At 52.1% G+C, this 23,964-nt stretch overlaps 2 protein-coding genes and 1 long non-coding RNA gene across 20 annotated transcripts in view; 2 read left to right on the plus strand and 1 right to left on the minus strand.

Annotated features, from left to right (window-relative positions):
- Positions 1-11,012, plus strand: part of CAPG (capping actin protein, gelsolin like) — a 31,370-nt gene extending 20,358 nt beyond the window's left edge. For all 9 annotated transcript variants that reach the window (XM_085018803.1, XM_021087297.2, XM_085018804.1 and 6 more), the window contains 9 exons: positions 1,425-1,460; positions 1,622-1,794; positions 1,892-2,046; positions 2,246-2,413; positions 4,197-4,346; positions 4,706-4,798; positions 5,257-5,389; positions 9,912-10,000; positions 10,834-11,012. In XM_085018803.1, coding sequence (XP_084874929.1) covers positions 1,438-1,460; positions 1,622-1,794; positions 1,892-2,046; positions 2,246-2,413; positions 4,197-4,346; positions 4,706-4,798; positions 5,257-5,389; positions 9,912-10,000; positions 10,834-10,899 — 1,050 coding nt within the window. In that variant the 5' untranslated portion in view covers positions 1,425-1,437 and the 3' untranslated portion in view covers positions 10,900-11,012. The remainder of the gene's footprint in view (positions 1-1,424; positions 1,461-1,621; positions 1,795-1,891; positions 2,047-2,245; positions 2,414-4,196; positions 4,347-4,705; positions 4,799-5,256; positions 5,390-9,911; positions 10,001-10,833) is intronic.
- A 2,527-nt stretch (positions 11,013-13,539) lies between these two features.
- On the plus strand, positions 13,540-21,238 carry LOC146404702 (uncharacterized). The gene is made up of 2 exons (XR_014841562.1): positions 13,540-18,246; positions 19,143-21,238. It is a non-coding gene; the product is annotated as an uncharacterized LOC146404702 (long non-coding RNA).
- Positions 13,979-23,964, minus strand: part of ELMOD3 (ELMO domain containing 3) — a 28,458-nt gene continuing 18,472 nt past the window's right edge. For 5 of the 10 annotated variants that reach the window (XR_014841555.1, XR_014841553.1, XR_014841551.1 and 2 more), the window contains 3 exons: positions 15,891-15,967; positions 15,510-15,637; positions 13,979-14,898 (listed from right to left, as the gene is read on the minus strand). Coding sequence is in view for 5 of the 10 variants with exons in the window: in XM_021087300.2 (XP_020942959.1) it covers positions 14,696-14,898; positions 15,510-15,637; positions 15,891-15,967 (408 nt within the window). In the remaining 5 variants the exon portion in view is untranslated. Of the gene's footprint in view, positions 14,899-15,509; positions 15,638-15,890; positions 15,968-21,525; positions 21,714-21,883; positions 23,370-23,964 lie in introns of those variants that run through there. The other 5 variants (XR_014841554.1, XR_014841552.1, XM_085018801.1 and 2 more) reach the window with 2 other exon arrangements.

Consider the following 23,964-nt stretch of genomic DNA (forward strand, 5'->3'; position numbering starts at 1 on the left):
TTTTTGGGTCATACCCACGGCATATGAAAATTCCCAGGCTAGGAGCTGAATTGGAGCTGCAGCTGCTGGCCTGTGCCATGGCCAGAGCAACGCCAGATCTGAGACGTGTCTGCCACCTACACCACAGCTCAGGGCAATGCTGGATCCTTAACCCACTGAGCAAGCCCAGGGATCGAACTGTGTCCTCATGGATACTAGCCACTATCACTGAGCCACTACAGGAACTCTGCTAGCCTGCCTTTTAACCTTGGAATTCCCCAGGCTCTTCTCTCGCACTCACTGCTGGGGCTTCCTGTTCAGCTGCACGGCAGGAACTGTGTTGCAGTGCTTGCTGCTGTGGGCGCTGCATTTTCAGCCAAAGAAAGAAGCCCTTTAGTAATGGGAACATAGGAAACAGTGAGTGAAGCTATGGATACTGCATTTGCTGATTTTCTTTTTTTCCTTTTTTTTTCTTTTTATCTTTTGTCCTTTTAGGGCCGCACCCGCAGCATATGGAGGCTCCCAGGCTAGGGGTCAAATTGGAGCTGTAGCTGCCGGCCTATGCCACAGCCACAGCAACACGGGATCTGAGCTGCGTCTGCAACCTACACCATAGCTCATGGCAACACCGGATCCTTAACCCAATGAGCGAGGCCAGGGATTGAACCCGAGTCCTCATAGTTCCTTGTCAGATTCATTAACCACTGAGCCACAAGGGGAACTCCTGATTTTTTTAATTGCAGTTGTTTTACAATACTGTGCCAGTTTTTGCTGTACAGCAAAATGACTCAGTCATACATTTATATACATTCTTTTTTAATATTATTTCCCATCCTGGTCTATCCTCGGAGATTGGATATAGTTCCCTGTGCTATACTATGGGACCTTGTTGTTTGTCCATTATAAATGGAATAGCTTGCATCTACTGACCCCAAACTCCTTGTCCACCCATGCCCTCCTCCCTCACCTCGGCACCCACAAGTCTGTTCTCTATGTCTGTGGGTCTGTTTCTGTTTTGTAGATAGGTTCATTTGTGCAATATTTTATTTATTTTATTTTTAAATTTATTTTATTTTTAAATATTTATTTATTTATTTATTACTTTTTAGGGTTGCAGCTGTGGCATATGGAAGTTCCCAGGCTAGGGGTTGAATCGGAGCTTCAGCTGCCAGCCTACGCCACAGCCACAGCCAAGCAGGATCTGAGCCACATCTCCGACCTGCCCCACAGCTCACAGCAATGCCAGATCCTTAACCCACTGAGCAAGGCCAGGGATTGAACCCACATCCTCCTGGATACTAGTCGGGTTCATATCCCACTGAGCCATAATGAGAACTCCTTGTTTTAAGTTTAAAAAGAAAGTACTTAGAAGGACCTCCCCAAACCAATGCGAAGGCCAGTTGTCATGACATTTGTAGTAACAACAGCTTCTTCTGTCTTTCCAGATCTGGAAACAGCATGTACACATCCATCCCCCAGAGGTAGGCTGTGCCCCCCCATCCCCTTTCACTCCTCCCCCTCTTCACTTCCAAGGGCTCCCCCTCCTCACCCGGCACTGCAGTCCCCAGGCCTGCCCAGGTCTCTGCTTGGGTCCACTCCTCAAGGGCCTCTGCCGGTCCTCTCACCTTCTCCCCTCCCACAGCGGCTCTCCGTTCCCAGCCTCGGTGCAGGATCCCGGCCTGCACATATGGCGGGTGGAGAAGTTAAAGCCCGTGCCGGTGGCCCGTGAGAACCAGGGCATCTTCTTCTCCGGAGACTCCTACCTGGTGCTGCACAATGGCCCGGAAGAGCTCTCCCACCTGCACCTGTGGATAGGTATGTGGATCGGTGGGGGGACTGGCCCGGGAGGGGCTGGGGCTGGCATGGGTCTCACAGGCTATGCCCTGCTACCTCCCCCTTCTCTCCCCACAAGGCCATCAGTCATCTCGGGATGAGCAGGGGGCCTGCGCCATGCTGGCTGTGCACCTCAACACCCTGCTTGGGGAGCGGCCCGTGCAGCACCGAGAGGTGCAGGGCAATGAGTCCGACCTCTTCATGAGCTACTTCCCACGAGGCCTCAAGTACCAGGTCAGAGCCCACCTCCTGCACCCTCGCCTGGTGGCTTCTTTCAGAGCCCGCCCCACTTCCAGCTGGTCCTTACCCCGCAAAAGGCCCAGGTCCTCTCGGGGCTGGGTCCTTTCCCTCCACTTCCCTGCCCACCTGCCTGCCAGTGGGACAGGGCTTGGCGTGCTTGGGCACCCACTCAGGCTGGCCATCTGGGCTGCAGGAAGGCGGTGTGGAGTCAGCATTTCACAAGACCTCCTCCGGGGCCACCCCAGCTGCCATCAGGAAACTCTACCAGGTGAAGGGGAAGAAGAACATCCGTGCCACTGAGCGGGCGCTGAGCTGGGACAGCTTCAACACAGGGGACTGCTTCATCCTGGACCTGGGCCAGGTGGGTAGGCAGGGCTGATGGAGCACCTGCCTGTGATACCACTGTGTTTAATTATCTATTTATTAAAAAACATTTTTTTTTTTTACTTCGCCATGCAGCAGCTTGATGTGATATCTCAGTCCCAGACCAGGGACTGAGCCTGGGCCGTGTCGATGAAAGAGTGAAATCCTAACCCTTAGACCACCAGGGAACTCCCAGGTGCTGTGTTTTAAAAGGGCAGGGACCAGGAGGCCACGGTGGAAGGAGAGTGACCCTAAGTAGGGTCACTGCAGCCACTTGAAAGCATCCCTGACCCCTTGCTGTCTGGCCATTGCCTCTTGACACTAGAATTTGCTCTCTCCTTCTGAGCCTTTGCAGCTCTGAGTTGGCTGCCTGCCAGACCATGCATTAATCAGTTCACACACCCCTCACTCAGTGAATCTATGATGCTCTGGGCCAGCATGGGGACCACCATTTGCTCGGCCAGGGGAGGCAGCCAAGATGGGCCTGTCACTCACTGTAACCCCTGGCAGGATGTGATGAGGGCCCTCTTAGGGGCATCAGCATGGGCTGGGAGCTTGGGACAGGGAGGGGCCTTCTAGCCAAAGCCACTGCCCCAGGAAGGTACCATTTGCCTGGACTTTCATGGAGGGGAAATGTTATTCCAGGCAAAGGGACTGGGGAGCCGAGCCACTAAGCGGGCAGAAGGGCACAGACATGCATGTTCACAGCAAGGAAGGATCTAGCCTGACTGGGTCCTGGAGAGACAGGTGGAGGACGGGGCATTGGGAGTGAACATTGCCTGGGAGACCAAGACCCAGGTCAGGAAATTGATGCTCTGGGGGTCTGGACTGCATCTTGCAGTACCGGAGATCTGGGGCAGGAAGATCAACCCAGACACTGTTTGGATGGAGGACTGGAAGCAGTGAGATGGAGGCAGGGGACCTGCTCAGGAGAGGTGATGAGGGCTGTGCCTGTTGGGGATGCAGAGGTGTATGAGCTGGGTCCAGCAATGCCAGTAACCCATTCATTCAGTCAAGAAACATTTTTTCTGGGCCTAAATATGTGCCCTTGTCTGTTTCAGCACTGGGCATACAGCAGTGGGCCAAGCCGAGCGAAACCAAACCAAACACCCATGCCCTAATGAGGCTTTCTAGTCAGGAAAATAGGTTATAAACAAGATAAAGGTTTTTAAATATAGGACATAAGTGATGTGGGAAAAAAGTAGGACGGGGGTTCCTGTTGTGGCTCAGCAATTGAAGAACCTGACTAGTATCCGTGAGGATTCAGGTTCGATCCCTGGCCTCGTTCAGTGGGTTAAGGATCTCATGTTGCTGCAAGCTGTGGGTAACATCGCAGATGTGGCTCGGATCTGGTGTTGCTATGGCTGTGATGTAGGCCAGAAGCTGCAGCTCTGGTTTGACTCCTAGCCTGGGAATTTCCATATGCTGTGGGTACAGCCCTAAAAAGTCAAAAAAAAAAAAAAAGCAGGAAGGACATGGGGACATTAGGCAGAGAAATACTCTTGCAAAGGTTGTCCTTCCCATTCCCAGAGAGCCCTTGGCTTCCCTGTGCCCTTTTTTCTCTTTTTTTTTTTCCAACCAGTGGATGTTCCTGGCCAGGTGATCGAACCCACACCACAGCAGTGACAACTTCAGATCCTTAACCCACTGAGCCACCAGGGAACACCTCTCCCCTGCCCTTTTAATGGTCTTTGTCTGGCCCCAGAGGATGGTTCTGGGATGCTGCCAAGGACAGGATGCAGGCAGCTGTCTCTAACCTGAGCCTCCCCACTTTCCTCCAGAACATCTTTGCCTGGTGTGGTGCAAAATCCAACATCCTGGAGCGTAACAAAGCGCGGGACCTGGCCCTGGCCATCCGGGACAGTGAGCGGCAGGGCAAGGCCCAGGTGGAGATTGTCACTGACGGGGAGGAGCCTGCAGACATGATCCAGGTTCAGAGATGCTGTGGCCGGGGGAGGATTGGGGGTGGGGGCTCTTCTTGGAAGCCCCTGAGAGTGGCAGTGATCAGCTGGGGGCACGAGGGTGGTGGGTGGAGAGCTGTGGGGGCATCTGAGGTTGCTGCTCAGGGCTCGGCTGGCTCATCGGCTGAGAGTGGGATTCAGGGTAAAGTAGCCCCCAGGACAGAGGGGCCAGGAGCTGGGAAAGTGCCCCTGGCCCTCCCCACTTCTGCCTGGCAGTTTTGTGCAGACAGTTTGTCCCACGGGAGGCCGTGGTCCTGGGTGTGATGGACTGGGAAGGTCCAGGCTGGGTGCCCAGGCATCTGTGGAAACGCCTGCCCTGGCCTCTGCAGGTCCTGGGCCCCAAGCCTACTCTGAAGGAGGGCAACCCCGAGGAAGACCTCACAGCTGACCAGAAAAATGCCCAGGCCGCGGCTCTGTACAAGGTGGGTGCCCTGGGACCAGGCAGGGGGTGCAAGCCTGGTGCTCATGGGGCTGAAAGGAGAGGGAAAAGCAGGGTACAGAGTGGGCCAGCCATCTGGGTGGTTTATCCAGGGCTGGGAGTGAGGGGAGGATGGGAATTGCACGAATCCTCAGGAGGTGAAAGCTGCCTTGCTTCTGGCCCGATATTGGAGAAGGAGGTTTGAAACAAGCCAATGCTGAGCTTTATTTTTTTTGGCTTCTTGGCTTTTACTTGTTCATTTGGAGTCTGCTTAATTTCCATGTATTCGGGGGCTCTAGGAGGCCACGACAGAGGGTGAAGTGGAGGTAAATGTGCCCAGGATTTGCCAGTCAATGGAGGCAGCGGTGGGGCCATAGTGGGAGAGGCAGCCTGGTCCCAGAAGAGAGCAGGGCTCTGTGCCATAGGGAGGAGGATGACCTGGCACTGCTCATCCTTCCCCAGGTCTCTGATGCCACTGGACAGATGAACCTGACCAAGGTGGCCGACTCCAGCCCCTTTGCCGTTGAGCTGCTGATACCTGACGACTGCTTTGTGTTGGACAACGGGCTCTGTGGCAAGATCTACATCTGGAAGGGTACGTGTGGCTTCTCCTCCCCAGCCTGAGGCCCCTGCGGCCGCTCTGACAGGTCAGGCTTCCTTCCCCCAGAAGGGCTCAGCTCCAGGGAGTCTTCATGGTTGAGGGTTTTCTCTTGGCCGTGCCTAGACCCTTCATTCCAGGCAAGGGGCCTGAGCCTTTAGCCTGCCTCAGAAACACCCAAGGATAATGAAAAAAATACGACTCATATAACTTGGAAAAAAAAAAAAAGAAAGAAAAAAGGAGTTCCCATCGTGGCTCAGCGGAAATGAATCTGACTAGTATCCATAAGGACGCAGGTTCAATCCCTGTCCTCACCCAGTGGGTTAAGGATCTGGCCTTGCTGCGAGCTGTGGTGTAGTCCGGCAGCTACAAATCTGATTTGACCCCTAGCCTGGGAATCTCCATATGCCCTGGGCGCAGCCCTAAAAAGACAAAAAAAAGAAAAAGAACAAGAAACACCCTAGGGCCTGTTAACACTCATAGCTGGACAGCCCCCACTGAGATTCTGATACTCGAGGTCTGGCGTGGAGCCTGGGAATTCGGGAGTCTAACCGGTTCCCAAGCCTTGCTGCTAGTCCAGGTGTTGCCGGAAGGGGAACCCCTTCCGGGGCCCAAGAGTGCACTCTTGTCTAACCCTCAGAAATGAATTGTCTGTGGTGACACATGTGCTAACGAAGCAAGACTTTATTGGAAAGGGACACCCAGGCAGAGAGTAGCAGGGTGAGGGGAGCCAGGAGAACTGATCTGCCACGTGGCCTGAAATCTCCAGTTTTATGGGAATGGGGTTAGCTTCTGGGTTGTCTCTGGCCAATCATCTTTTTTTTTTTTTTTTTTGTCCTTTTGCCTTTTCTAGGGCCACTCCCGCGGCATATGGAGATTCCCAGGCTAGGGGTCTAATCGGAGCTGTAGCCACCGGCCTATGCCACAGCCACAGCAACGTGGGGTCCAAGCCGAGTGTGCAACCTACACCACAGCTCACGGCAACGCTGGATCCTTAACCCACTGAGTGAGGCCAGGGATTGAACCCACAACCTCAGGGTTCCTAGTCGGATTCATTAACCACTGCTCCACGATGGGAACTCCTCTGGTCAATCGTCTTTCTCAGCCCGGGCTTGCTCTGGCCCAGGGTCCTTCCTGGTGGCACACACAGCATTCAGTCAAAGATGGATTCCAGTGCTGAGGATCCTGGGAGGTTGGTCATATCCTCCCTCCAGTTGGCCCCTTCCCAGTCCTCTCAGTTAGTTTTCAGGGCTGCACCATGTCCTCATCAGGGCCTCCTGCTGAGACTACTCATGCAAGTGGCTATTGTGCTTGGCCAAGGTGGGCAGTGTCAGTCAATGGTCCCCTAAGAGGGCCTGCATGTTGAGAGCCACTGTCACAGAGGTCTCCTAAGTCCTCAGGCCTGCTGGGACCCCTCATCCTGCCATTCTGCCTTAGGGTGTGACAGAGATTTTAGATATTAAATCTCACTTTATGCAGGAGTTAGTGAACTGGTAAAACTTGTTTCTCCAAGAGATGGTATTGGCTGGAAAGAGCAGCACTGCCCCGCAGAAGCCTGTTGGCTGTTTGACTCTGGAAATGTGGAAACAAAGCCTGGAGCATCTCAGTGATACCTGAAGCCTCCTTACTGCTCTGTGCTTGTCTCTTCTTGAACGTGTCTCACCTCCTTGCCCAGATTATAAACCTGTTGAAAGCAGGAACCACATTATCTCTGGACGAGATAGCATTTGCTCAATCAGGAGTTCCGTACTGGTGCAGTGGGTTAAGGATCTGACTGCAGGAGTTCCCATCGTGGCACAGTGGTAACGAACCCGACTAGTACCCATGAGGTTGCAGGTTCTATCTCTGGCCTCGCTCAGTGGGTTAAGGATCCAGTGTTGCCATGTGCTGTGGTGTAGGTCGGAGACTCGGATCTGACGTTGTGGCTGTAGGATAGGCCAGCAGATGCAATTCCAATTCGACCCCCAGACTGGGAACTTCCATATGCCATGGGTGTGGCCATAAAAAGCAAAAACAAAAGAAGAAAATACCACCTGAGCATTTGCTTAATAAATATGTGTGGGGTCAGCCAAGACCAAGAGAAATTCGCAGCCAGGAGGATGGAGAAGTCTTAGGTGTTCTGACTTGGCGGCTGCTGGGCTGCCTCAGGGAAGGGCCAGCAGGGCAGGTTTCTAAGAAGTAGGGCATGGGGTTGGAGGGGGGAGATTGTGCCTCTGGGGCTGCCTTTTCCCTCCTGCCTGCAGGTGCCTTTTCCTGGAACCAATTCTGAGCATGTGCCCCGGGGTGCAGGGAGGGGGTGGGGGTGAGTCCCGGAAGCCCAGGCAAAGAATTGAGTGGAGAACCGAGAAACCAGAGGAGAAACGGGAAACTTGGGAGCCAGGAAGAGAACAATCTTGCAGTCACAGAGGGAAGGACACAGCACATTCATTTCAGATTACATGGTCGCTAACTAGATTTTTATAGCCTGGCTGGCTGGAGAGCCAATCACAGTTGACAACATTGTTTTCTTGGAAAAACCGCTTCCAGCCAGAGCACAGTTTGGTGAAAGGGACTGCCTGCTGGCTGGAAGGGAGGACACAGCACTTTTTTTTTTTTATCGGCTCTCAGTTGGCATAACCATTAGGCCAATGGTGGCATCTGGCTTTGTGGGAATAAAATCACAGTAAATCTCCCACTTTATGTCCAATTTAGTTTTACAAAAAAGGATTGATGGGAGTTCCTGTCATGGCTCCAGTGGTTAACGAATCCGACTAGGAACCATGAGGTTGTGGGTTCAATCCCTGGCCTCACTCAGTGGGTTAAGGATCTGGCATTGCTGTGAGCTGTGGTGTAGGTTGAAGACGTGGCTTGGATCTCACGTTGCAGCTACAGCTCCGATCCGACCCCTAGCCTGGGAACCTCCATATGCCGCGGGTGCTGCCCTAAAAAGACAAAAGACCCCCCCCCCAAAAAAAAGGCTTGACAGATGCAAGGGGTGAGGGGCCCTGGCGTGGGAGAAAGGGGCTCTAGGGTCTGATGCCAGGGAGACACTAATTCTCCCTGAATGTCCCTGGAGCCCTGGTCTCTGAGCAGAAGTCTTTGATGATTGGAGGCAGAGGGCAGTTTTCATCCAGAGCTTCCAGGTCAGGTGGGGCTGACCCCTCACCTCTAAGGAGCCCTAGGTGTTCTTAGTGCCTCCTGGTCCATTTATTTTAGAAGGTGCCAGATATTCTGTGGACCACTTTAAATCTCCTTGAGAGAAAGGGGGTGTGGTGGGAGCTCCCTAGCAGTGCGGTGGGTTAAGGATCTACCATTGTCACTGCAGTGGCTCAGGTCATTGCTGTGGCTCAAGTTCAATCCCTGACACAGGAATTTCTACACACCACAGGCGAGGCCAAAAAAAAAAAAAAAGCATGTGGGCTAGAGAGGGTACCTGCTCTTTTAAAAAATCTTGGAGTTCCTTAGAGACTCTCATCCTGAGTGAAGTAAGTCAGAAAGAGAAAGACAAGTACCATATAATATCACTTATATCTAGAATATAATATAAGGCACAAATGAACCTTTCCACAGAAAAGAAAATCATGGACTTGGAGAATAGATTTGTGGTTGCCAAGGGGGAGGGGGAAGGAGTGGGGTGGTTGAGGAGCTTGGGGTTAATAAGTACAAACTATTGCCTTTGGAATGGATTAGCAATGAGATCCTGCTGTGTAGCATTGGGAACTATGTCTAGTCACATATGATGGAGCATGATAATGTGTGAAAATAGTATGTGTACATGTATGTGTAACTGGATCCCCATGCTGTAGAGTAGAAAAAATTTGTATTGGGGAAATAACTATAATAATAATAATAAATCCTGGGGTTCCTGTTGTGGCTCAGCAGTATCCATGAAGATTCAGGGTCAGTCTCTGTGGGTTAACACAGCTCAGATCCTGAGTTGTGGCTGTGGTATAAGCTGGAAGCTACAGCTCCAATTTGACCCCTAGCCTGGAAACTCCTAAAAAAGCAAAAACTAAAAAGAAAAAAGTGAAAAATCCCCTCTTGGGAGTTCTCTGATGGCCTAGTGGGTTGAGGCCTCTGTGATTTCACAGCTGTGGCTCTGGTCACTTCTGTGGCACAGGTTTAGTCTCTGGCCTAGGAACTTCCTCGTGCTGTGGGTATAGCAAAAAAGAAAAAAGAGAGTGAGAAAGAGGATCTAAAATAAATGTTGCAACTCTCATTTACAAAATAAATCAATAGGAGTTCCCGTCGTGCCTCAGTGTTTAACGAATCCAACTAGGAACCATGAGATTGCAGGTTCGATCCCTAGCCTTGCTCAGTGGGTTGGGGATCCGGTGTTGCCATGAGCTGTGGTGTAGGTTGCAGACGCGGCTTGGATCCCGCGTTGCTGTGGCTCTGGTGTAGGCTGGCGGCTACAGCTCCATTTAGACCCCTAGCCTGGAACCTCCATATGCCTCAGGAGCGGCCCTAGAGATGGCAAAAAAGACAATGAATAAATAAATAAATAAATAAAATTTTAAATCCCCTCCCTATGATCCAGGGCGCAAAGCTAACGAGAGGGAACGGCAGGCGGCCCTCCAAGTGGCTGAGGACTTCATCTCCCGCATGCAGTATGCCCCGAACACTCAGGTGAGGGGACCCCCCCCCACCCATACCCCACGTCCTCCTCCTGGGGCTCCTCCCTGGCTTCCCACCCATGGACTGGACAAGGAGGGCAGGAAAGCCTGGGGCACCATTATTTCCTTCCTTCCTCTCTTTCTTTTTCCTACTCTCTCTCTCTCCCTCCCTCCCACCCTTCCTCCCTTCCTTTCCTCTTTTTAGGACCACACTTTTTTTTTTTAGGCATTGCCTTTTTTTTTTAAGGGCCACATGTGCCGCATATGGAGGTTCCTAGGCTAGGGTTGAATCGGAGCTGTAGCCGCCAGCCTACACCACAGCCACAGCAAAGCGGAATCTGAGCCAAGTCTGCCATCTACACCACAGCTCACGCCAATGCTAGATCCTTAATCCACTGAACGAGGCCAGGGATCGAACCCACATCCTCATGGTTCCTAGTCGGATTCGTTAACCACTGAGCCACGACAGGAACTCCAATACATGCTATTTTCTAAAAGGCTGTTGGGCAGCACTCCCCTGAGAGCCCAGTGAGCCGAGTGTGCTTCTGGACAGCCTGTGCAGCCCTCTGGGCCATGGTCCCCAGCTGGTTCTGCCCCCTGCCTGCCCCAGCAAGGCAACACCACAGGCCATTCTGACGGGAGCTGATAAGACTCATGTATCATTAGTGCTTCTATCAAATTACACCTGAGTCCTTGAAGCAATCTGTTTTCTCCCTGTCACCTTTGTCTTGGCTTATCTGGAGGGGCAGCCCTGGCCTGGACGATGTAGAGTTGGGCCTGGGTCCCAGCAATCTCCTCCATGGCTCTGGCCTCATGAGCCAGCTTCCTCCGCTGCTGTCCCCACAGGTGGAGATTCTGCCCCAGGGCCGGGAGAGCCCCATCTTCAAGCAATTCTTCAAGGACTGGAAATGAGGGTGGGTGCCTCCCTGCCCCCACCTCTGGCCTACTGGCTCCTCCTGCAGCTTCCTGGTCAGCGCTGAGGCGTCCCCCGCGGATTTTCAATAAAGGACACCAGCTCTCTTGCCGCTCTCTGCCTATAATGCCTGCCCTGGGCTAATTCTCCCTGACCCACGTATTCACGTGGCTCATCCCCATGCTGGGCAGAGTAGGACCCAAGTGACAGTTCCACAGCCTGCAAGGGGCCAGAGCTGGCTTTCCATGATAGGGGCACGAGGGCCAGGAGTCCCATTGGGCCTGGCAGGTGTGGCTGCAAACCCAGTAGGGAGGTGGCAGAGGGCCAGGCTTCAGGATTGCTTTTGGCCAAGGATTCGGTTCAGTCTCACGTTCCCAGTTGGGAGAAGGTTACGGCGGTGGGCATGGGCTGCGTCTCCATTCAGGCCAGGATTTCCCCAGATGTCCTCGTAAACCATCGCGTGGCAGCTTCCAAGTGATGTCTATTCACCAAGCAAGAGGACAACCCTTCACTCCTGGGCGGGGGTCTGTCTTGCCACGTTTTGAGTACGTTGCATCGTGTATTAGATGGATGCGCTCAGGGCCACATGGGGTGGTGGGAAAAGCATCAGGTGAGTGTGGAGAGTTGTGGGTTCTGGTCCTCACCTGCCTGTGGGATCCCGGGCAAGTTGCTTTTTCTCATTCAGACCTTAGTTCGTTCTCTTGTGCACTGGGGCAGTGGCTGGGGTAGCACAGAGGCTAGATGGTTAAATAGGTGAAGAATGGAGTAGTCCCAAAGCAGTCCCACCCTGAAGGGAGTGACCTGGGGGAAGGAGCAAAGCAGGAGCTGGACCAGTGACTGGAATCCGCAGGCCTGGTGGGCTGCAGCCGTCCTGACCCACCCTCGCTTTGGGCCCTCAGGGCTCTGTGGCTTCTGGGCTCCGACACACTGGATCTTCCATCCCAAACAGAAATTTTTTTTTTTTTTTTTTTATGGCATATAGAGGTTCACAGGCCAGGGATTGAATCAGAGCTGTAGCCACCAGCCTATGCCGGAGCCAGAGCCACAGCAACTCGGGATCCGAGCCAAGTCTGCAAACTACACCACAGCTCATGGCAATGCAAGATCCTTAACCCACTGAGCAAGGCCAGGCTTTGAACCTGCGTCCTCATGGATGCTACTCGGGTTCATTTACTGCTGAGCCACTACGGGAACTCCCTTTTTTTTTTTTCCAAACAAATTCTAATCAAGTTCATCTTAGTGGTTTGTGCCGAGAAGGACAGACAAATCTGCTCCCTGTCCAATCCTCTCTCTGTGCAGAAACATCCTGGCCCTGGCCTCCACTGGACAGCCTACACAAGGAGCCTGTGGCAAGGATTTTTTTTGGTCTTATTTTTATGGCCCCACCCACAGCATATGGAAATTCCTGGGCCAGGTATCAAACCTGCACCTCTGCAGTAGCTTGAGCCCCTGTGCCAGGGTAGGAACTCCCCAGGGATGATTTTTAAAAAGGGATAGGGTAAGGGTTGTACTGACAAGATTTTTAGGGTTGTGAAGCATTTTAAGTCTCTCGTGAAAGGCCTTGGACTTTCCTAAGAAAAATGCACAGATTAAGATTTTTGCATCTAGGAGTTCCCATCGTGGCTCAGTGGTAACGAACCCAATTAGCATCAATGACTAGGGTTCAATCCCATGCCTCACTCAGTGGATTAAGGATCCAGCGTGGCTGTGGCTGTGGTGGAGGCTGGCAGCTGCAATTCTGATTCAACCCCTAGCCCAGGAACTTTGATGTGCCTTGGGTGCGGTCCTAAAAAGACAAAAAAAAAAAAAAAAAAAAGATTGTTGCAACTGGAGTTCCCCTTGTGACTCAGTGGGTTACAAATCTGACACGTATACATGAGGATGTGGGTTCAGTCCCTGGCCTCACTCAGTGGGTTAAGGATCTGGCGTGGCTTTGAGCTGTGGTGTGGGTCAAGGAGACAGATCGGATCTGGCATTGCTGTGGCTGCGGTGAAGGCTGGTGGCTACGGCTCCAAATCGACTCCTAGCCTGGGAACTTCATATGCCCCAGGTGGGGCCCTGAAAAGCAAAAAAAAAAAAAAAAAGAAAAGAAAAAAAAAATTTGCATTTACTTTCAGTCCATCAACAGTACCGCATCTTAATCCCTAGACTGTTACTGCCAACTTCCCCACGTTCAAAGTCACATGGAGAACATCACACAGGGAGTGATGTGGCTCCTGCAGAAGCCGAGGCCTCCCCTCCAGCTAGAGGCGTGTGGGGGGCTGGTCCCTGGCTGTGCTGGGGGCTGAGCATTCATGGTCAAGGTCTGCCAAGTTGAGGGAAAGGAATCTTCTGATCTCAGAGCGACGAGGGGAGGAATCTGCAGGAAAGGAACCATCAAGCCTGACACCCCAAAGTGGAGGCCATGCTGTTCCAACCTCACCAGGCCCAGTAATCTCTACCAGTCAGCTAAGCGCGTAGTCAGGAGGGAGGTGGGCAAAAATTAGCTCAGGTCAGGCAAAGATGTGACACAAGGCAACCAGCCCCACCCTTGAGACTTCCTGCTCAAGTGTGGTCCCTGCCATATTTGGGTGGCCATGTGTGGTCCCCACCTCTGTGATGGGTACCCCCGGCAGTGAATCAGAATTGGAGAGGACTGCGGGGGCTGGACAGCTATTTTCCGTGACTCTACTGGCAGGGGCTCAAGGACAGAAGAGCAGCCTAGTGGGGCTCTTGTCCCCCCACTCCCCACTCCCCAGTACTGAAGCCCTGGGGGCCCTTTTGCGAGTGGAGCGACAGAGCCAGCTTCCCTAGAAGCAAATATAGGAAAAACCCTGGCCTCACACCACCAGGCTGCCTCGCCCACTGGCCAGAGCAAGCAGAGCCTCAGGGTCTGCAGCTGCGGCAGGGTGGGGCTGGGTGGTGTATGAACTTGTGGGCGGCAGTGGCCAGTGCTGAGCAGCCTTTTCTCCTGGGGCCCATGACCAGGGCGGAGACAGCCAGGCTGTCACCAGCCAGAATGCCTGGCTTGAACAAGGACCCTGGGATGACATGGCCAGGAAGGGGCAGAGCGTGTCTGGGAGGAAAAGACTTGAGACCTTTAACCTGGAACAATTCTTTTATTCAAAAACTGCTGGTGTGTGAATTTCCTCCTTCCCTCAGCCAGGCCAGAAAACCACCGTGGGCGGGACCTGTGCGGCCTCCACCGGGAAGCCCAGCTGGTGGGCGGTTAGTGTGGGGGCAGTGGCAACACCGAGCCCAGCACTGGGTTCTGTATCACCGTGGGGGGAAGGAATGAGGGGGTGAAGGTGGAGGAAGTGCAGAGCCAGAGCCCCCCTCCTACAGGGGCTGCTGGGCAGACAAGAAGGCGGGCCCAGCTGCTGAGGTTCACACGGCCCCCTGCCGGCAGCTCCCTTCACATTCTAAGGACCCGGGGGCCTGAAAGCAAGGCTGTCAGCGAGTCAGGATTCCAGCGCCTCTATTTGGGAATATCTTTCATGTAGGGCTGTGTGGGACATCCAGATGGGATCTCCCACCCTGTTACCCGTTCACTGTCACTGACTTTACCTGGAACCCGACTCTGGAAGCTGTAGCCCAACTAAGAGCACAGCAAAGTTTCCCCAACCCTGGAGGCAGGTCTGCCAGGTCTGGGTCAAATCTAAGGGCCCCCAATGCAGGTGAGGGTCCCTGGCTCCCCTCAGGCCCAGGGGCTCCCTTACATCCTTCTGCTGGGGCTGGAATGGGCGTGGCCCAGCCGGGGGTGCCCTCCCAGAGCCCCCCTCAAGGCTTTCCATCCCCAGTGGCCCCTGGAGTTGGTCAGATCAGCCACGTGGCCTGGGGTGAGTTCGGTGGCAGGTCACACACACCCGTGAAAGTGAGGTCCTTGGAGTGAGGGGCTCTGGGCCGGGAGCACTTCTGTGCTCCCAACAAGGAGGCCTGTCCCTTTGACACGCCAGCCAGGTAGATCTCCAGGGTCTTGAGCAGCCGCCTGGGGCTCTTCTTGGCCCACGCCTCCAAATCTGGAACAGAGAGGATTGGGGAACAGATGGCTTGAGGGGGGGGGGTCTGGATTGCACACCCCAGGGCCTCTGGAGAGAAGGGGGAAGGGGTCCTCCAGATGGAGAGCTCAGCAGAGAGGGGGGCCAAGGAACCAGATGCGGCCACACGCTTCTTCCTGTCCAGTTTCAACTCTGAAGAGTCAGTCCAACTGCTGGGCCCGGCTTTTTTCTTTGAGTCTATTTAGGGCCACAGGTGTTGCATATGGAAGTTTTCAGGCTCGGGGTCGAACTGGAGCTACAGCTGCCGGCCTACACCACAGCCACAGCCACATGGGATCCGAGCTGTCTCTGTGACCTACACCACAGCTCATGGCAACGCCGGATCCTTAACCCACTGAGCAAGGACAGGAATCAACCCCAGGTCCTCATGGATACTAGTTGTGTTTGTTACCACAGAGCCACGATGGGAACTCCCTGGTCTGGCATTTGATTCAGAAAATATGTGTAAGGCCAGAGAGGGAGGAGGGTGAAGGGAATAAGGCCAACACCAGTGGCGCAACCATGCCCGGGGTCCCTGAACACAGGGACACTAGGGGTGCAGGAGCTAGGCCTCCCCAGAAGAGCGGGCACACCTTTGAGGACAAAGCCCGAGTCTGAGATGGTCTTGTGCTGCGTCCTCCAGATGTGCGCCAGGCGGAGGAAGGTGGCGGCGTAGAAGCTGTTCACCACTGGGATCACCTTCTGCTGCCGGTTACACTCCCTGCAGGACCAAGGGTGCAGTCTGCTCAGCAGGGGGCAGAGGCTGACACCCGGGCCCTCCCGCCCTGTCCCCCAGGGGAGCCATTCCCCAGGCAGCCTTCACAGTTGAGGTCAGGGATGGGGAGGAGAGATGAGCCGGCAGGCTGGTGCACGGGGACTCTGTCTGGGGCCCTGGAGCCAGCAGATGAGGAAGAGAGCTGCAGACGATGAAGCAGGATGGGAGGGAGGCAGGGGTGATCGGCGTGGGGACTCACCTGGAGAGACACTCCTCCCTTAAGGCCTGGATGGTGATGCGGGTGATATTCACGGACATCACACAGAAGGGGAATTGCTGGATGGGAGTGGGGAGAGTGGGTCAGTCCAGGGCCGAGAAGCTGGTGTGACTGATGCTTATGTACAAAATTTCACAATAATCTTCCCATCTTACAGAGGAGGAAACTGAGACTTAGTGACCTTAAATAACTTTCCTCTTGTGGTTCAGCGGGTTACAAACCTGACTGGTATCCATGAGGATTCAGGTTCGATCCCTGGCCTCGCTCAGTGGGTTAAAGATCCAGCATTGCCATGAGCTACAGCATAGGTTAAAGATGTGACTCAGACCCGGTATTTCTTTGGCTGGGGCATAGGCTGGAAGCTGAAGCTCCGATTTGACCCCTAGCCTGGGAACCTCCACATGCCACGGTGTGGCCCTAAAAAAACAAAACAACTTTCCTAAAGTGTTGGAACCGGGATTCCTACTGAGGTAAATCCACTCCAAAGCTGGTGTGCAAACTCCTGTGCTAATTCTCCAGTCTCTTCAACATCCTGACCCATCAGCCTCCTCGGCTTCACCAGCCCTGCCCTGTGTGCTGCCCACGGACCGCCTCACCCCGAGCTTGGATGGACACAAGAGGACTGAGGCTCAGTTCTCTAACCAACTCTACAGGTTCTGAACATCTCTCCTCCCTTCTCTAGGCTTCTGGTTATTTGACAGCTCATGAGCTCTTCACACAAAAGCAGACAGAGAAGGGACCGGTAGGCAGAAAGTCAGCCTTGACTTGAAGGGTGTGTTCCATCTCTCACTGACACAGGCCCGAGGACCAGCTGTGCAGGTCACACTCCTGAGAGGGGCAGCCTGGGTCCAGCAGGGCTGCTTCACCAGGAAGGGCCTCAGAATACCCTGTAGAGTTCCCTTGAATGCTTTATTTTTGGAAGGGCCAGTTCCTTCCGATTTTTTCTTTTTCGGCTCTACTCCTGGCATGCATAAGTTCCCCAGGCCAGAGAGCGAACCTCCGCCATAGCAGTGACCCAAACCACAGCAGCGACAACACCAGATCCTTAACTGCTAGGCTAGGAGGAAGCTCCCCTTCCTACTCTTTAATAACAAAAAGCTGAGCAGATGAAAAGGGGCTTTTCCCAGGGAATTTGCAAATATTACGTTAGTGCCTGCTGTTGCACCCATCCTGGGACATCTGCTGAGAGGGACACAGAGACCAGTGTGTTCCTTATTTTAGAACAAGAGCCAAAATCTGTTTATCCCATCTGCTTCCCCTCCTGAGAAGAAAAATCCATTACATTATGATATAGAGCTGTGCTGTCTGTTATGACAGCAACTAGCCACATGCAGCCATTTAAATTTTAGTTGAGGAGCTGCCATTGTGGCTCAGCAGGTTAAGGATCCGGCACTGCTACAAGCTACGGTGTAGGTCACAGCTGCAGCTCGGATCTGGCGTTCCTGTGGCTGTGGCGTAGGCTGGTGCTGTGGCTCTGATTCAACCCCAAGCCTGGGAATTCCCATGATGCTGCGGATGTGGCCCTAAAAAGACAAACAAAAATTTAGTTGAAAATTAAATAAAATTAAAAATTCACTTCCTTAGTCATACCAGCTGTATTTCAAGTGTCCAGTGGTCACAAGTTTAGGAGCTGCTGTATCAGGCAGTGGAGAGAGGTTATTTCCATCACTGAAAAATTTCTAGTTGACAGCACTGAACAGCAGAGGGCATTCTGGCTCCACAAGGATTTTTCTCAGGACTCCTGGATTGAGACCTTGGCCCAGCCACCTGCTAGCTGTGTGTCCTTGGGAAGGCTACCCGAACTCTATGAGACCTGGCTCTCCCATCTCTCAAAACCAGAAAGGAAATAAACTTCCTTTATGCTGTGCAGAAAAGAGTCAACACAGCAGGCCTGAGCCTGCATCCTCAGAAAGGCCTACAAACAAGGCCAGCCCTGGGCTGCCCCTGGGAGCCTGGATACTGAGAGGGTTCCAACCGCTCAGCCCCTTGAGAGGCTGACTCACTGGGCCTCGAGGGGTTGTGCAGCGCACAATTAGGTTTATGCTGAAGACCTACTTTCCCTCTGATTCTGGAACTTCCTGCTGATTCTGGAATTTTGGTACGTGCTAGACAGATGGCACCTGGGTGACCAGCCCCCAAGAAAAACCGCGGATACTGAGTGGCTCATGAGCCCCCTGGCTGGCAACATTCTGCCGCGTACCGTGACTGCACAGGGAGAAGACTCCTGGAAGCCTGCACCTAGTTCCCGTGGATGGTGTCCCCCGCATGCCTTCCCCGTGCAGACTCTGCCTCTGCTGCAGTAAATCACAGCTGAGAGAACAACTGTGGGCCGAATCCTGTGAGTCCTCCCGGGGCGGGGGGAACCCCGAACCTGGGGATGGTCCTGGGGACCCTGACACAAGTGCCAGGCTGGGGAGAATCAAGGTGCTGATCACTATGAAAACTTTACAAGATAAAGGTAGCTTTTTTTTCTCCCCCGCACCCTTGGCACAGAAAGTCCCCAAGCCAGGGACTGAACCTGAGCCACAGCCCTAACAATGTCAAATCCTCAACCACTAGGAATTCCAAGACAGCTTTTATTATCCAGCCTCCATTTTCTTTTTCTTGTCTTTTCTTTCTTTTTTCTTTTTTGCTTTTTTAGGGCCGCACCTGTTGTGTATGGGGTCCAAACGGAGCTGTAGCCACCAGCCTACACCACAGCTACAGTAACGTGGGATCCGAGCCGCGTCTCAACCTACTGAACCCGCGTCTCAACTCCTGAATTTCCATTTAAAATTTCATTTCTTGGAGTTCTCATCGTGGCTCAGTGGTTAATGTATCTGACTGGGAACCATGAGGTGGCAGGTTCGATCCCTAGCCTCGCTCAGTGGGTTAAAGATCTGGCGTCACTGTGAGCTGTGGTGTAGGTCGCAGGCGCAGCTCAGATCCCGCATTGCTATGGCCCTGGCGTAGGCCCGTGGCTACAACTCTGATTAGACCCCTAGCCTGGGAATCTTCATATGCTGTGGGCGCAGCCCAGAAAAGACATAAATACATATATATAAAAAATTAAAAAAAAACAAAATTTCATCTCTTGGGAGTTCCCTGGTGGCCTAGTGGCTAAGGATCTGATGTTGTCACTCCTGTGCCACAGGTTCAATCCTTGACGCAGGAACTTCTGCATGCTGTAGGGACAGCCAGAAATGAAATGGAATGAAATAAAAATAAAATTTCATTTCTCTTCATGTCTCACAGTGGGAAACACTGAAGCAGGAAGGATCATCTTTGGTGCCTGCTGCTGACATGGCCCCAACCCTGGAGATTCCAAGTCAGTCATTCTGGGGAGGGGCCTGAGCATCTGCATCCCCAGGTCACTCTCAGGTGTGCTGCCAGCTGCGACCCCCACTGCGAGGAGCTCCCTGCTGGGTGAGCTGTTAGGAGATGGGGGCCCTAGGCCAGCTTTACCACTTACTAGCTGCCCAGCTGTGAAATGAAGGTTTAACGAGGACCACCTCTGCCCTACCTCCCCGCAGGCCTGTCATGTTAACAGAATGAGATAACAGGTGGAAACTGTAGGGAAGGCCATACATACTGCTGGATGTCGCTATGGTTATAAGGGGCTTCACTGCCTGCCAGCAGTCAGCCCGCTGTGCTCTGCGTCAGCATCTTCTCCTCCTCTGGAAAGCATGGGCCATACGCTTCCACGCTGCTGCCATCATGGGAGCCTGGGGTCTCCCAGCATTTGTAGTTTCTGGCCAATTCCCCATTAGCAGGTACCTGAGACTTCAACTCTCTTCTCAGCAAAGAAACAGGACTGGATGCTAACACGGCTGTGTCCCCCAACCATTACTCTCGTCCCATATGTGCCTCCTGGAAAACTGTGTTTGCCAGATGAATACGGGCCTGAGGTCAAGTTTTACCTTAAAACCTTGGAATGACTTAAGAGTTCAATGAATTATAAATCTGGAAGGGACTTTAGAATCATTTAGGCTAAACCCTTTATTTCATAAAAAAGCAAACTGAGGACCAAAGAGGTTAAATGACTTGCCTCGAGTCATGGCCAAGTAATAATACTATAGATGGAACTGGGGTCTAGCTTCCTGACATGTACACCAGACCTCTTATTATTTTAAGCTGCATTCCTTCTTATTGTCTGACAGGCATATTGTGGAGTAAATCTAAATCTGCAATACAGGGTTGGCAGATGCCAACTATTCCATTTACAGTGGCTAAGTGGTGAGGTCCTACTGTACTGCACAGAGAACTATATCCAATCTCTTAGGATAGAACATGATGGAAGATAATATGAGAAAAAGAATGTATATATACCTGTTGACTGGATCACTAGGCTGTACAGCAGAAATGGGCACAAGAGTGTAAATCAACTATATTGTAATTAAAAAAACGTGCCAAAACAACAATCCTTCTTTAAATCTGAAACATATTCCACCAAGGCCAGTAGTTAAGGGATGAGGAACAGACTGGTCGGAGTGGTCAGGCTGGGCCGTGTGGTACTCAGACCAAGTACCCAGTGCTTCCTCTCTTGTCTTGCTGTTCCGTCTTCCCCGGGACAGTCCTCCCTCAGGTGTCTGAAGAAGCTGCCCCCTCACCTATGCAAGCCTGTCCTTGAAAACGCTGACTTTTTTTTGGGGGGGGGTCTCTTTGTCTTTTTAGAGCCGCATCTGTGGCATGTGGAGGTTCCCAGGCTAGGGATCCAATTGGAACTGTAGCTGCTGGCCTACCCCACAGCCACAGCAATGTGGGATGGGAGCCGTGTCTGCGACCTAGGCAACAGCTCACGGCAACGCCAGATCCTTAAACCACTGAGCGAGGCCAGGGATCGAACCTGTGTCCTTATGGATGCTAGTTGGGTTCACTAACCGCTGAGCCACGACGGGAACTCCGAGGGCCTCTGACTTGATAGTAACCTTCCACGCTGGTGTCACGTTTCTGTAGGAAGCTCTTACAAGAGAGCCTCCATCAACCACAAGAAGGGGTCAGAAGTGATTTCTAGGAAATCACATAAGCTGGGGGGCCTTAGGAAGGCCACTTCCCTTCTCCGGGTCTTCACTGCCTCTACGGCAAAGGGTTGGCCTCATGATTGCTAAGACGGTCCTCCCCGTCTAGGACTCTCATAACAAAGCAGTGTCACTGCAGGAGACCACGTCGTTCATAAGCTACCTGCTGCAGTTCTCAAGCCAAACCCCGATGTCACCTCCCTGCATCAGGAAACCCAAGAACACACCCACGTTCTCACTTGTGGGTCCTGGGGTATCTCAGGGCCAGATCCTCATGAAGCCCCCTCTTGCCTCCACCAGTGTCTCCTAGAATAAATGGGCATACTGAAGCTGTGAGGTTTTCGGTTTTGTTTTGTTTTGTTTTAGCTACATCTGTGGTATATAGAAGTTCCCAGGGCAAGGATCGAATCCAAGCTACAGCCGTGACCCATGCTGGATCCTTAACTCATGGTGCTGGGCTGGGGAATCGAACCCGTACCACCCCAGAACAACACTGGATCCCTAACCCACTGTGACACAGCGAGAACTCCAGGCTGTGAGGCTGAATGGGTGTTTTTCCCCAGAAGATAGAGAGATATTCAGTGAATGTTAGAAATGAAAAACTGCCCAGGTAGCAGAACTGTGGGATTATTTGTTCTGTATTCGGTAAGCTTTAGATTCAAAATGGATTTACCCAGGAGTACCCGCTGTGCTGTAGGGTATTAATGATCTGGCTTGTCTCCGGGGAGATGCCAGTTCAATCCCCAGCCAGGCGCAGGGGCACAGGTTGCAGCTGCAGCTTGGATTCAGTCCCAGGCCTGGCAACTTCCTTATGCCACAGGTACAGCCAAAAAAGAAAAAAAGAAAGAAAAAGGAACAAAATAAAACAAAATGGATCTACCTTACCCATGGCCGTGTGTGTGTGTGTGTGTGTGTGTGTGTGTGTGTGTGTATGTGCACGCACACACAGACAGACATGATTTTAAAAAACACAAGATGTACTCATGTATGTCATGTATTATCCGTAAGATGTATACAACATGTATTTTTACTCAGTGAAACCAAAAGTCACTGTGATAGGAGTTCCCGTCGTGGCTCAGCAGTAACAAACCCGACTAGGATCCACAAGGACGAGGGTTTGATCCCTGGCCCTTGCCCAGTGGGTTAAGGATCTGGTGTTGCCATGAGCTGCAGTGTAGGTCGCAGACACGGCTCAGATCCCGAGTTGCTGTAGCTGTGGCGCAGGTTGGCAGCTACAGTTCTCATTCGACCCCTAGCCTGGGAACCTCCATGTGCCGTGAGTGCGGCCCTAAAAAGATTAACAACAAAAAAGTAATTGCGATAACATGCCTTGAATGACTAATGTGCTTAGCACTTTACACAGTTTTTCACTTTGCAATAAGTCTACAGGGTTGGAGTTACCTTCTCACATTGCAAAAGAAGAAGCTGAGGGTGTGAGAATTCAGTGACACATAGTTATTGGGACAGTCTGTCTCTGCAGCGCAGGCTGGCCTGACTCCAGCTCTAAGACGCTGTGCTCTGATGAAAACGCTGCAGGTCTGACCTTCGGCCACTCCCTCGGGCGGCCCCCCCATCCACCTTCCTGTTCTCTGGGAAGTGCTGCCGGGGGCAGGCAGGTCTGCTCACCACTGGTGACCTTTCCTATCAGAGTCGGAAGGGGACCAGGGACATACACATAATTTTCCAAGCTCTGTCCACTGAGGGGGCCTAGAAGCAGTGAGAACACCCAGCACTCAGATCTTGGTTTCCAAATATCATTCTCCAGTTAAAGAACAAGCGCTCCTTGGAGACGTGGTGGATCCCAGGGCTGGGAATCATACAGGGAAAACAACAACATGAGCTGAGAGCATCTTCTGGTATCCAGGAAGTTAAAAAGTGCTCAAGAGAGGACAGGGCGTGCTGAAAGGGCACAGGTACCAAGCTGAAAGAGCTCTTAAAATGGCCAAAGCCGAAACAATCTGAGCAACAAAAAAATAATTACAACCCATTGAATAAAATAAATATTTGAGTCCACGCTAATATAAAAAGTACGTGAATAAATAAATAGTATACAGGATTCTTTCTTTCAGAAGAATTCCAATTAGCAAATATAGGAGGAATGAGGAAAACAGAAAATCACCAGGAGAGCCAAGTTTGAGGATAAACAGGGTATGTGCAGAGGCTCAAAGTTTCTTCCCTAAGATAGTTATTAATTACAAAGGGTAAAACAGTTAACAGTGGAGAAACCTGGCTAATATCACCTTAACCCCATGATCAGGGTCCACGTCCCCAGCAGTAACACTGACACGGTGCTCCTGATGTGAAGAACATTGATTCTGTAGGGTTCTCTGACCTCAGTCTAAAATGTATATGGCAAGGGAGTTCCCACGTAGCTTAGAGAACTCAGGATCTGGTGGTGTCACTGCAGTGGCTTGAGTCACTGCCGTGCCACAGATTCGATCCAGGGATCCTGGCCTGGGAACTTCTGTATGCAGCAGGTGTGACACAAAAGAACAGAATAAAATAGGATAAAACAATAAAATAAAATAAAATGTTATGGCAAATGGAACTCCCCACACTTGCTCCTTCTTTTCCCTTTCAGTTAATGGCCACTTTGTCTTTCAGACTAAAAAAATCACCATTGAAGCCTCTCTTTTTCTTACATCTGTATCCATTCCATCAGAAAAATATGCTGATTCTACCTTCTAAAGCCCATACATTCAAGATTCTATATCCAGGAGTTCCTGTCGTGGCTCAGCAGAAATGAATCTGACTTGTATCCATGAGGACGCAGGTTTGATGGCCTCGCTCAGTGGGTTAAGGATCCAGCATTGTCATGAGCTGTGGTGTAGGTCGAAGATGTGGCTCAGATTCCAAGTTGCTGTGGCTGTGGTGTAGGCCGGCAGCTACAGCTTCGATTCGACCCCTAATAGCCTGGGAACTTCCATATGTCTCGGGTGTGGCCCTAAAAAGACCAAAAAATAAAAATAAAAAAAAAAAAAAATTTCTATATCCAGAAAGTGATCACTTCATAACACCTCTGAAAACACCCTGGTCCAAGCCACCATCATTTCTAACTT

Source organism: Sus scrofa, chromosome 3 (assembly GCF_054392235.1).
Source record: "Sus scrofa isolate SSC_HxYL_T2T_F1_AM1 chromosome 3, Sscrofa_HxYL_maternal_Yorkshire_Landrace_v2.0, whole genome shotgun sequence".
NCBI lineage: Eukaryota > Metazoa > Chordata > Mammalia > Artiodactyla > Suidae > Sus > Sus scrofa.